Raw genomic sequence first — 13,405 nt, forward strand, 5'->3', positions numbered from 1 at the left:
CCGGGATCCGGCCCATCGCTCGAGCCACCGAGCAGCAGCAGGCCGCAGCAGCAGCGGCAGCCGGACCCGATCAGTGGGAGAGCGCAGCGTCCCCTCCTCCGCCCGCGACAACTTGGCGTCATGAACAGGATCTTACCGCTCTGCCGTTGGGTAGAGGTGCGCCTTGTGACCGCCGGAGGTGTCCGGCCAGAAAATTTCAGAAGCCGCCATCTTTGGCGTGAAGAGTTCCCGCTCGAGCGTCTTCTCGAGTAGCAGAGGCGCGAAGGCCAAGACCCCGCCCCGATAGAGGAGGGGCCGTAAAGAAGCTAAGAGAGACGAAATGGCGGCTGGACGCATGTGAGGTGGCTATAAAAGCAGGGACGCCAGGACCCTGTGGCCATCTTGTTGCTAGTTCCTGGAAAGCACGACTGCCGAGATGTCCGCTCCAATCAATAACAGCGAGACCCCCGCGCCCGGCACGGCGACGTGGTTGAGGGACCGGACCGTCCCGCTGAGTAATCGTCTGCAGGCCCACATGCAACTCCTCCTTGAGGAGTGGGAGACCGACATGGCGGACGTGGTTGCTGCTATGTGGAGACGCGAGGTGGAAGAGGATTTGGAGGAGCGGGTAAGAGACCCACGCCCCTGTATTCCTGAGGGATCGGCCGTTGGAGCTGAGGGGCCCGGCCGGCTTCTGCTCACCCTGCCTCTCTCCCCGCTACCCGTGATAGCTGCTGCCGCTCCGCCATTAGGCCCGCTACCTGCCCAACTGGTAGCGATACCCTGCCAAGCTGCCCCGGTGGACCAGCCGGCTGCAGACGTCCAGGACGTCCCTGAAGTACACCAGGGGGAACCGCTAGGACTGCGGCCCCTTAACAGAATGGTGCCAGAAGTCTCGGTAGTGACTGTGCCAGACCCCGAGCCCGGGACCGTGGCCTGGATGAAGGCCCGGGTGATTCAATTCCACCGGCGTCAGCAGGATCAGATCTTCCGGATGATGGAGCAGTTGACTAACGAGGTGGAGATGCTGATTGCAACTGCCCCCATGTACGAAGGGGGAATGGATGTAACAGAGTCGACTGGTGACCCACGTCCCTATGTCCTACCAGGACCGGCCGTTGTGGTTGAGGGGCCCGGCCTAGCCTCGGCCTATGCACCACCCTTGCCATTACTTATGGGGCGCCTCAGCGTAGACTCGCCTGGTCTGCTGCTCCGTGCTACCGCAGAAGGGTCTGAAGTGCTGGATGCTGGAGGCCAGGAGGCTGCCTGACGCAGGAACAAGAGATGATGACTCCGGCCCCAGCCCTGGGTCTGCTGCTGAGCTGGAAGAGGCAATGGAGCGTGCCCGCTATGTAGGAGGTCCAGTGGTCTTCCATACCTCGCGTACCGGTGGAAATGGGTACCGGGTACCCCTGTCACAGCAGGCATGTCAGTGCATGTTTGATATGCTGGTGGAGGGGGATGGATCCACCTTAGATGAGGACTCTGAGTAGGGCAGCGGAACCCCGTTGTCCAGTCCCCGTTGGGACCACCAGTGTGTCTATTTAAGAGAGTTATGGAAAATGATAAGTAAATGGAACCGAACAGTTACCTGATTGTCTACCGTGATTGGGAAAACCGGCCGTTGCCGGCACCGTTGTCCCCGTGGGGACCGTTTAAAAAGTTGGCATGAGGAACTGCGCATGGACAAGCCCGTGAACTTGCAGGACAACCACAAACGTTAAGTGGCATGTAAATAAGTTGAGTTACCGTTACCGTTTCCACAGTTGCCGCCTCCGGAGAGGCAGGTTGGAGGGAGGGCCCGCAGTAGAGCCGGCTGGGGCCCAGCCACCACAGGAACCGGTGGCTACCCTCTGGAGGGGAAGGACAGATCCCACTCGGGTGACTTGGTGCAGGACTGGGGTCAAGGGGTGCTGCCTGTTTTCTTAGGGGCAGCATCAGGGCCAGGTTGCTTGGGTGGGAGAGAGCGAAGACCGTAACCGTTAACCGTTAAATCCGTAACGTTTAAGAAATGTGCCTCCCGATGTGGGATGATGTTTTTCTACTTGTATATATGTTACCGTTTTTTTATCTTTACAGAAAAACAAAAGGAAAATAAAACCGGTGTTGGACGGGCAGCCCGAGGACGGTCTGCGTTTTGCTAAGGGGGAATGTGACGCCCTGGGCAAGCCATGGGTCACAGGTCACAACACCACACGCACCCCACATTCCCTGCAGGAACACCAAAGTCAAAACTTAAATCCTTGTTGCCTTCCTCCAGGGGCTGATGTCCACACCAGGGGGTGGGCCAGGCGGTTGGCTCCGCCCACCGAGGAGTTCACAGCCCTGGAGGCGGGAGAACCAGGCAGTCCAGCTAGGGCAGTAAAAGTGAAAGGAAGTTAGAGTGAAGCTGGTGAAGTGGTAGAGGAGCAAGTGACAGAGTGGAAGTAGAAAGTGAAGAAAGTGACAGCAAAGAAGCCTGAAGTTGGTCCAGGTGTGTGCCCCGGACTGAGACAGCAAGGTTGACAGACGGCGGTGACCGTCTGCAGGAGAGACTGCTCGGAGGTTGCCGAAAGGACCGTGGACGGGTGGTGACCCGGCGGTACCGGAGCGGTATACAAAGAACAGTCAGCACCAGGGCAGGGGCCTTTCGGATCCCGGCAAGGCTAGGAGTCGCCATAATTTGCCAAATCCGTCAGTGAAGGGGACCACTGGGTCTCCCAACAACCAAGTCCCGATTGAAGGCAACAGTCCGACCGTTAAGGGGAGACACCGCCACCGCCAAGGCACCAGTTTCCCAGGGCCAGCGCCTGCGGGCAAGAGAGGGGCTCCTCCGGCTCATATCCAGGTCGGGGAGCGGGTTACCGGTGGGAATCCATCACTACCAACATTGAACATAGGTGCAGGGAAGGGACTGTCACCGTTAACTGCAGGGAACATCAACACCGCAGCTGTCCGAGGGAACCGTCCAACCAGCCGTTTGTTTACCGAGAACTTTGTCATCATCTTTGGGCTGAGTGAGTACCTCCGTGCCGTGCGGCACAGCGCTGCCCCTGCGCCCCTGCACCTCCACAGGCCCCATAACCCGCCTGTCCACCATCCCAACCCCATCACTGGGCCCCGGGACCACCAATCCCCTACCCACGGAGGGGCAAATCAACAACTGGCTGCTCCATACCACCACTCCCGGGATCCCCAGCCAGAGCAGCGGTGGTGTCCATACAATCACCACAACCGTGGGTGGCGTCACGGACAATAAACTATCCCCACAACCAAACCCCTTTCACTCACGGGCGAGGAGCGCCGCTCGAGTCCCCGGGATCCGGCCCATCGCTCGAGCCACCGAGCAGCAGCAGGCCGCAGCAGCAGCGGCAGCTGGACCCGAGCAGTGGGAGAGCGCAGCGTCCTCTCCTCCGCCCGCGACATGAACAGCACACCTGTTTACACTGGGTAGAGGGTATTGCAGTGTATGAACCGTACACCTGTGTACACTGAGTAGGGAGAATTGCAGTGTATGAACAGCACACCAGTGTACACTGGGTAGAGGGTATTGCAGTGTATGAACAGCACTCCTGTGTACACTGGGTAGAGGGTATTCCAGTGTATGAACAGCACACCTGTGTACACTGGGTAGAGGGTATTGCAGTGTATGAACAGCACACCTGTGTACACTGGGTAGAGGGTATTGCAGTGTATGAACTGCACACCTGTGTACACTGAGTAGGGAGAATTGCAGTGTATGAACAGCACACCAGTGTACACTGGGTAGAGGGTATTGCAGTATATGAACAGCACTCCTGTGTACACTGGGTAGAGGGTATCGCAGTGTATGAACAGCACACCTGTGTACACTGGGTAGAGGGTATCGCAGTGTATGAACAGCACAGCTGTGTACACTGGGTAGAGGGTATCGCAGTGTATGAACAGCACAGCTGTGTACACTGGGTAGAGGGTATCGCAGTGTATGAACAGCACACCTGTGTACACTGGGTAGAGGGTATCGCAGTGTATGAACAGCACACCTGTGTACACTGGGTAGAGGGTATCGCAGTGTATGAACAGCACAGCTGTGTACTTTGAGTATTCCTGGGTATTGGGTAATGCCGAAAACCTTGTTATTCTGTTCAAACAGGAAGAAAAAGTATTTGTTCCTGTTTGCACAAAATATCACGGCTGCAGCCAATCAACTTAATAGGGTCCCAGCTGATTAGTGGGGAACACTGGCAGCCATGAGAAGACGTGATATCACATCTGGGTCTATTAACCAAATGTCTTAAAGGGAACCTGTCAGCAGAAATTTCGCCCAAAACCTAAAAGATTCCCCCTCTGCAGCTCCTGGGCTACATTCTGGAAAGGTCCCTGTTATTATTGTGCCCCATGTGAGACCAAAATGAAGACTTTATAAAGTGGTACCTTTTTCTATTCAGATACTGTAAATGTGACACAGGGGCGGGCTCTCTGGCGTCCGTTATTCTGCCCCCTGGTCCTGTATGCCGCCCCCATCGCTCCTTTCCATAGCTGATGCACCGTCCACTGCTCCAGCCACCCCGCGCATGCCCAGTGCCAGTCTCACGGGACTGAGCAGTGTGACCGCTGGTGACGTGTGCGCAGGCAAGTGATTATGGGCGGGGCTGTGATTGTTATCAGCAAGTACCCGCCCATAATCTCGTGAGCGTGCAAACCTCACCAGCGGTCACACTGTGCTCAGGGTAGTGCTAGACTGTATGGGCTGCTTCCAGGGATGACGTCCCTTTTGTCAGATGATAGTATTTTGAACACGCCCCTATCATGTGACAAAAGTGACGTCATCCCTGGAAGCAGCCCATACAGTCTAGCACTACCCCATACAGCAGCTGGTTCCTTTTTTTCTCTGTTTTGACCGTAGTTATGCTACAAATCTGGTGACTGACCAACACCATACCATGCACGCCTGATTTTGGTTTGCAATATATTCCTCGTGTTGGTAGCTGTTCAGATTCAGTTACCTCACCCCTTTCCACAGGCAATGCTAATTAAGCACCATACTTGGATCTGGTCCGCCTTTATCAATGGTTGCTGTCTGGCACTGGGAGGGTCAGTTCTGATATAGTCCTGGTATGTGTGGGGCTTGCTCCACATGCTGGGACCTGGGCTGGTCTCTATCCACAAGTGCCTTTTTAGCAACATAGAAGCGGTTATATACAGGTTACAGGTATGTGTGCTCTATTATGGTTCTGCTTTTAACTTTATCTAGGAGGCCGCATGGCACATGAAATACAGAATGTAGAGTAGGACCCCCCTATTGAGATTTGCTGTGACGTTGGCAGGGGTGGCTCAAAAAATTGATCAATTATTTGCTAAAAATCTCATTTTTTTATTATAGTACAGTTGGAATAAATCTGTGAATTTTCACTTTTTATATGATGCATGCCAATTTCAGATCGTGCTGGTTCCTTTTTTTTTCTTTCTTTCTTTTTTTTCTCTTTTTTACACTGTGCTCAGGGTAGTGCTAGACTGTATGGGCTGCTTCCTGGGATGACGTCCCTTTTGTCAGATGATAGTATTTTGAACACGCCCCTATCATGTGACAAAAGTGACGTCATCCCTGGAAGCAGCCCATACAGTCTAGCATCTACACTGAGCACAGTGTGACCGCTGGTGAGGTTTGCGCGCTCACGAGATTATGGGCGGGTACTTGCTGATAACAATCACAGCCCCGCCCATAATCACTTGCCTGCGCACACGTCACCAGCGGTCACACTGCTCAGTCCCGTGAGACTGGCACTGGGCATGCGCGGGGATGGCTGGAGCAGTGGGCGGTGCATCAGCTATGGAAAGGAGCGATGGGGGCGGTGTTTCGCCCGGGGACCAGGGGTACTCAGATCCGGGCCACAGAGTCACTTCTGTGGGTATCACGATGGCGTGACCCGGTCTGTGATCCCAGGCTCCACAGAAAAAGGGGATTTGGTAAGGGGAATTGTTATAGTTCGTGACGCCACCCACGGTTGTGGTGATTTCACCACCGCTGCTCAATGTGGGGATCCCGGGGATGGTGAAGTGGAGCAGCTAGATGTTGTGTTGCCCCTCCGTGGGTAGGGGTTGGTTGTCCCGGGGCCCGGTGATGGGGTAAGCAGGGAGCAGGGCGCAGTGCTGCAGTGCGGTGCCCGAGGGCACGGGTGTACTCACAAGAAAGTCACACGGAGTCACTGGTGAACTAAGAATTGCCGGTGTCCGCGGCCTCCGGTACGGGGGTGTTAGAGTCCCACACACGGTGCAGCAGCCCTTGTTGTTTCCTTCCCTGCAGCAAAGTGCCTTTTTCTCCTCTCTCTTCCTCTTTCTCCTCAGCCAGGAACGGGGAATCTACTCCCCTGTAGTGATCCGGGTACCCAGGTACCGAGGGGCCACCGCCCGGCTCCGGCTACCTGTTCTGGCCCCTTCCTCACTACGGCCTGCCCCGGCCCTTTTGGAGAACACTTCACTCCCAGCCTGGGAGCTAACCTCCAGACCTCTGTGCTGTCTGCTCTCCACACACTCTCTGCTCCAGCCCCTCCCCTCTCCTCTGCTTTTCCCTTACACTGGGGGCTGTGCTTGTCTGGCTGCACCGGTGTGAGATCATATTACCAAGGAGGATTAACTCTTTATGTGACAACCTGGCTGTGCCAGGGCGTCACACACCCCCTTGGTAAAACACGGCCCGTCCTCGGGCCGGCTAGGCACCGACATTTTATTAACTGGAAAAGAATAAAACATTTTAAACATTTTCAATCTTCCCACAGCGGGATGCATATTGCTTCAACGTTGCAACAACAAATAACACTTTTAATAATAACTGTGTAACGGGTCCTTCAGTCACCCACCCAAACAACCTAGCCTTGGTGCTGCCCCTAAAACCCAGGCAGCACCCCTTGACCCCAGTCCAGGAACAGCCCCAAATTGGTCAACGGGACCGGTACTTCGCTGCCGTTGCGGCCGGGCGGACTGCCGGAGCCGTCGTCATCTCCGTCGCGGCCGGGCGGACTGCCGGGGCCGGTGGCAGGGTGGTGACAAAGGTGAGGCCTGGGGACCCCAGGTCTGGGTCCTCCCCAACAGGCGCTGCGGGCTCCGCTACCGGTAACAGGGGTAATGGGTCGGTGCATCGTTGCGGCGGCCTCTCCAGGAACAAAATGTTGGCAGAGTCCTGGCGTCCCTGCCTTTACAGTCCTTGTCACATAAGCTGCGGTTCCTTCTTTCTGCTCCCCCTTGGTACTCGGGAGCAGTCCTTCCAGCAGCTTTTAAAGTTTCTCTTTCGCTTCCGGTCCTCCGGAGCTTCACTTCCGCCCGCGTTCTCAGGGGGCGGAGCCTCTTTTTCGCGCCCGCCGCTTGGGGAAGAAGGTGCTGGGCGGGAGATTTTCGTGCCCAAAATGGCGGCAAAGATGGCGACTTTAAGATTTTTGCAGCGGATCACCGCTGACAGTCCAGAATAAGGCGCACTTCCTCCAGGTAACTGGATGGGTTCGATCCTGTTCGTGACGCCAAAATGTTTCGCCCGGGGACCAGGGGTACTCAGATCCGGGCCACAGAGTCACTTCTGTGGGTATCACGATGGCGTGACCCGGTCTGTGATCCCAGGCTCCACAGAAAAAGGGGATTTGGTAAGGGGAATTGTTATAGTTCGTGACGCCACCCACGGTTGTGGTGATTTCACCACCGCTGCTCAATACGGGGATCCCGGGGATGGTGAAGTGGAGCAGCTAGATGTTGTGTTGCTCCTCCGTGGGTAGGGGTTGGTTGTCCCGGGGCCCGGTGATGGGGTAAGCAGGGAGCAGGGCGCAGTGCTGCAGTGCGGTGCCCGAGGGCACGGGTGTACTCACAAGAAAGTCACACGGAGTCACTGGTGAACTAAGAATTGCCGGTGTCCGCGGCCTCCGGTACGGGGGTGTTAGAGTCCCACACACGGTGCAGCAGCCCTTGTTGTTTCCTTCCCTGCAGCAAAGTGCCTTTTTCTCCTCTCTCTTCCTCTTTCTCCTCAGCCGGGAACGGGGAATCTACTCCCCTGTAGTGATCCGGGTACCCAGGTACCGAGGGGCCACCGCCCGGCTCCGGCTACCTGTTCTGGCCCCTTCCTCACTACGGCCTGCCCCGGCCCTTTTGGAGAACACTTCACTCCCAGCCTGGGAGCTCAAGTCCAGATCTCTGTACTGTCTGCACTCCTCACACTCTCTGCTCCAGCCCCTCCCCTCTCCTCTGCTTTTCTCTTACACTGGGGGCTGTGCTTGTCTGGCTGCACCGGTGTGAGATCATATTACCAAGGAGGATTAACTCTTTATGTGACAACCTGGCTGTGCCAGGGCGTCACAGCGGCATACAGGACCAGGAGGCAGAATAACGGACGCCAGAGAGACCGCCCCCGTGTCACATTTACAGTATCTGAATACAAAAAGGTACCACTTTATAAAGTCTTTATTTTGGTCTCACATGGGGCACAATAATAACAGGGACCTTTCCAGAATGCAGCCCAGGAGCTGCAGAGGGGGAATCTTTTAGGTTTTGGGCGAAATTTCTGCTGACAGGTTTCCTTTAAAGTTGTTGAGAACCCTTTAAATGACATAATAAAGCTACAAGTCTTTAGGATCGGGGCTGGTATCAAATCCAAAATTAATGTGAAATACACTTATCTGAACCCTAAAGAGCTGGTAGTAATATGGCTATTTATAACAGTGTTAAAACAATATCCCCATATTGTGTATGTGTGTATATATATATATATATATATATATATAATCTCCTAATATCAATGGTGATCCACATCTATTTCAAAAACGTTTTGTGCTTCACTCTCAGTGAAGTTTTAGGAAGTCCCGCATAAATTAATGGAGGAAGGTATTTGGAATGGTCCTGGTCTGTATCATTTGCATTGACATGTTGAATATTACACACCGTTGTTCCCAGAGAAGACAGTAGGAAAGTCCTGACCCAATACCAATGTATGTGCAGAACGTCTGTGATCACGGATATACAGTCCTAGACGGTGAGGAGAAATATGCAGAATTAAGAATGTAAGTATTTAGCCATTTTTCTTAATAAATAGATTTGTTAGGATCTTGGTTTTAATTTATTAAAGGGAATCTGTCACTAGGTTTTTGTAGTTTAACTTAAGAGCAGCATTATGTAGGGGCTGATACCATGATTCCAGCATTGTATCACTTATTGGGCTGCTTTCTGTCATTTTGATAAAAATCACAGTTTTATCTGGTGCAGATCTGCTGAGCTCTGTATAACTCCGCCCCTAGCATTGATTGACAGCTTTTTCGTGTACATTGCAAATTAGCAAAAAACTACCAGTCAGTAGTGAAGGTGTGGTTACATAGATCAGGAGGACTACATGGCATCAAACAATTAATCCTCCAGTGACAAAACACTGATTTTTATCAAATCTACAACAATAAGCCAAGTAAGTGACATCACTGGATTCAGGCTCTCTGTCCCTATATCATGCTGCTTTCAGATTGCATAGCAAAATCCTGCTGATAAAATCCCTTTAAATCATGGTCACAGAAGAATAAAATGAGCATGATTATCCTGGTAGGCAGCATTAATCTTTTATCTATATGACATACTAAAAGTGAACATAAGGTAACATAAGCCTGGCAGCATCATGTATTGAATCATTTATATATGCAATTGCAATCAAAATTAATCAACTCCCGTTGCAAAATATTTTATTACCAAAATTAACAAACTTTCTGCTGTTTGCAATAAACCAGTAAATACCTCAATATAACTAATATAACAATATATTTTGTATCTTTTTAATTGTTGTTTGTGTAAGGCAGTGATCTTGTCACTGTGTGACTGTAGGATAGTTAGTTGCTATCCCTAACCTCCAGATTACCCCTGATGCTGGAGATGCCGGAGTCTCGTGTGTAACCGTTCTTCTGACCAGAACTAATTTGTCCCACCCAGGGAAGGAAGGGGCAGGAGTGGAATGATAACACAGATAAAGAGAAAGAGGGAGAAACCAAAACTCAGACACACTCAAACTCACAGGAGCAAACAGTAAGAAATTAAGGAGAAAAGCAAGAGAAGGAAGGCAGCAACAAAAGAACAACAAGGGTTAACACCACAATCGCTCATAGTAGCAAGTTACAACAATCATCAGTAAGTTTGGATCACAACACCTGACTAGGTAAACTACAGCTGGCATTAAAGGAAGGGTCCAGCCAGCAAATATAGGAGGGGAGCGAATGTGACTGACTCCATCACAGCATGTGATTGTCACGGGGTATGTAATGACATGACTGGCACCCTCTAGGCTGGCTCTCATACTTGAGTCCCTGTGCTGTCCCTTATTTCGGAGGTAGGCTTTATGGTAGCCAGGTCCGAGCCACTAGCGTGAGCCTACGGTAACTCCTGTCTGAGCCCTGATCTTACTCCCACTATCCCACACCATCAGGGCGGGCAGGACAACACAAAAACAAAACCCCACAAAAGGACATGGACAAGGGAGAACAGAAACTCATACACACAGCATTTAAAACACATAGGAAAGACAATATGTGTAATGGGGAACAATAAAAAAGGGGGAAGTAACACACAACAGGGGAACGCTCACACCACTCAGAAGCACAACATGGATCACCATAAACAGGAAAATCACCAAGACCGGGATCCCTGGAGCTAAAGCTGAAGCTATTATCAGCACTTACAGGAAGGAAGCCATGCCTTAAATAGGGAGGAGACAGCTGCATGAGGCAATTAGCAACCTGAGCTCTTAGGTCCTGCTCACCAGTCTGCAGGAGCTGAGGACCAATGGACCTGAATCAGCCAATGCCCGGCTCTGGCTGAACAATCCAGAAGCCTCAGGTTGCTTGCCAAACTCTGTGGTGTGAACAGAGTCTAACGACTTCATGCCAGCACCTGTGTGCAAAGCTGAACATCGCATTACAGTGATCAAAGGAGATTAACAAGCAGCCTAGCAGAGATTAACTTGCTATCTCACTATGAACTACCAATCTGTTGGTCGATGCCCGAGTCTGCCTGCGCTGATCACAGACATCAGAGAAGTTAGCAGACAGAGTGTCATAATCTGTACTCTCCTCCATAGATCCTGACACCACCATGACAATCGGCGATGTTTGTAAAAACCTCCTTGTGACAGATCTGTTCTCTTAACCTTTTGGCTAGCCTAAAAATAATGGGTAAGATTCTTTATGTGTGACGCCCTGGCCTATGAGGTCGTCACAGGGTATTGTGCAATCTGCCCTTCTGCATGATATCCACCTCCTCCTTCGTTACGGGTCCCTGACCTTTGTGTTGCCAAGAACAAGCTAATCAAATTCCTAGGAACACTCTGCACCCCACCCACCAGACACACTAGTGGCTGACCTGAAGGGAATAGGGTCGCCCACTTGGGGGGTTGGTTAAGGGGAGGTCAGGAGTGTCAGTAGAGAGGAGTGTAGTGTTGGAGGTGAAAGTGAGAGGAGGTCAGGAGCTGGGCTCCTTAGTACTTTTAGGTAGCAGACGTTGGTCTGGGCCTGGTAGGAGATGGACCCCGCTCGCAGGGGATCGTGACAAGTGGCACGGACTGTTGAGGAGGACAGCCGGCGGCCTTGTATCATCACCGGGCGGGGCCAGGGCACAACAGGGTACGTGGACCCTAGGTCAAGAAGGAGCTTCGAGCATCTTGACAATTCACCCGACGAGGACGGAGCCTTCAAGATCCGTTCTCTACCCGCTCCAAAATCGGAGTGCTAGCCCAACGAGGGGGATAGGACTTTCCCAATAATAAAGGGTGCTTTACACTCTGCGACATCGCTAGCGATCTCGTTAGTGATGTGACACGCTAGATCGCAGATGCGATCTGCCGAGATCGCACATAGGTCATTTTTATAGTGCCGGTCGCATGTGCGATCTAGCGTGTCACATCGCTAACGAGATCGCTAGCGATGTCGCAGCGTGTAAAGCACCCTTTAGTCCAGAAAATCCCAAGCGTGAATCCTGAGAGCAAGCTCACCCAGTTAGCAATACTGGTGAGCGGGACCCGATAGTTCTATGCTAGAGGGACCAGTTAGAAGTGAGGTGCCACGGAAAAGGCCACAGGCTAACAAGCAACACCAACGGGCACGGGATCCAGGCATGCTCCCTCCCTGCTGCAGCGGTGCTAAGAACTTTGGTTTACCATGGTTGTCGGTGTCAGCGTTATTGAACTGAGTGAATACTAAAGGGATCCCTGACCATCCCAATGGCACCTCCCTGCCACCAACACCGAGTCCCGGGGCATCCCCTGTACCCGTGGAGGGGTTAAACATCTAGCTGCCCACACCATCACCACCGGGTATTCTCCATAGCAGCGGTGGTACTACACCTTACCACGCACCATGGGTGGCGTCACAAACTGTCCTTACAATCCCATGTAAATAATCCCCCTTTAATTCCGAGTGGCCGAGTAACCCCGACCCCCGGGTCCGGAGACCCCTCAAGCCACCACGTATCCGGATCCGAGCAGCGGCGGCAGGCTGCTGATGCGGGGGTGGCACATATGAATGCTTCCAGAATCTGGTGTCTTGCTCTGCAGCACACTTGCAGCAGGTTACAACAGCCAGAGGGTCTCCACTAAGTACTAAGGATGCTGGTCATGAAGAGGTGAGTAATTCTGAGTCTGTAAAAGTGGCATTTTGTGTTGAATTTGGAGAAACTACTTGTTATATCAGTTGTGATGAGATATTTAAATTTATTTTATTTGATTGGTTTATTGCAAACAGCGGAAAGTTTGTAAAGTTTTTTTAAACAACTAAATTTGTTACAGTACTTGAATAATTTTGATTGCAAATATGCATAGAAAGGTGGAAAGTCTCCAGAACTCTTCTGTTGGGAGAAAACATAATCTGAAATATTCATGAATAGATATTCATAGAATGGCAGAATAATACTTCAATGCTACTTCGTATATTCTTCTTATATTACTAAGCTGATCCCATTAACGACAATATATGACGTTCACCAGCAGGACATTTCTTGTGCCCTATTGTTTATTGTTCACTTTTGTTAATTGTTTTTTTTCTACCCACCGTATATAATATCCATCCCCATAAACCCAGCATTAAAGAATAGAATTGGCAGATTGCTTGAAGCAAGATGGAAAGTACCTTGTCATCTGCTGTATTGCTGCACACAATATGTGGAGTAGATATCGTCTGCCGTGTCCAGTTCTTCCCACAGCATTGAAACTAAGAACAGAAATATATTTTCATTGGAAATATACATATAAATGAAAGCCAATGATTAACCCCTTAACAGCCCGAGAAGAGATGCAGGTACCTATGTCAGCAGTCTCTGCTTTCTGATTGCTGTAATCGGTCAGTCAATCTGAAATATCAGCACTTCCTGCACGATCGCCATCGGAGCTCGCTCAGCTGACATCTGAGCTCCTGCAGTAACAGGAAGGGCCAGCGTGCACACCGCCACCGGCTGATCAACCCTTTAGATGTCA

The 13,405-nt window shown here is 51.7% G+C and overlaps 1 protein-coding gene across 1 annotated transcript in view; it reads right to left on the reverse strand.

Annotated features, from left to right (window-relative positions):
- Positions 1–13,405, reverse strand: part of TSPAN32 (tetraspanin 32) — a 128,810-nt gene that overhangs the window by 11,484 nt on the left and 103,921 nt on the right. Inside the window, exons 6-7 of the mRNA XM_075326991.1 lie at positions 13,062–13,142; positions 8,854–8,937 (exon numbers count right to left, since the gene is read on the reverse strand). Of these exons, the coding sequence (XP_075183106.1) occupies positions 8,854–8,937; positions 13,062–13,142 (165 nt within the window). The remainder of the gene's footprint in view (positions 1–8,853; positions 8,938–13,061; positions 13,143–13,405) is intronic.

The sequence above is a fragment of the Anomaloglossus baeobatrachus genome, chromosome 10, assembly GCF_048569485.1.
Source record: "Anomaloglossus baeobatrachus isolate aAnoBae1 chromosome 10, aAnoBae1.hap1, whole genome shotgun sequence".
NCBI classification, from domain to species: Eukaryota; Metazoa; Chordata; class Amphibia; order Anura; family Aromobatidae; genus Anomaloglossus; species Anomaloglossus baeobatrachus.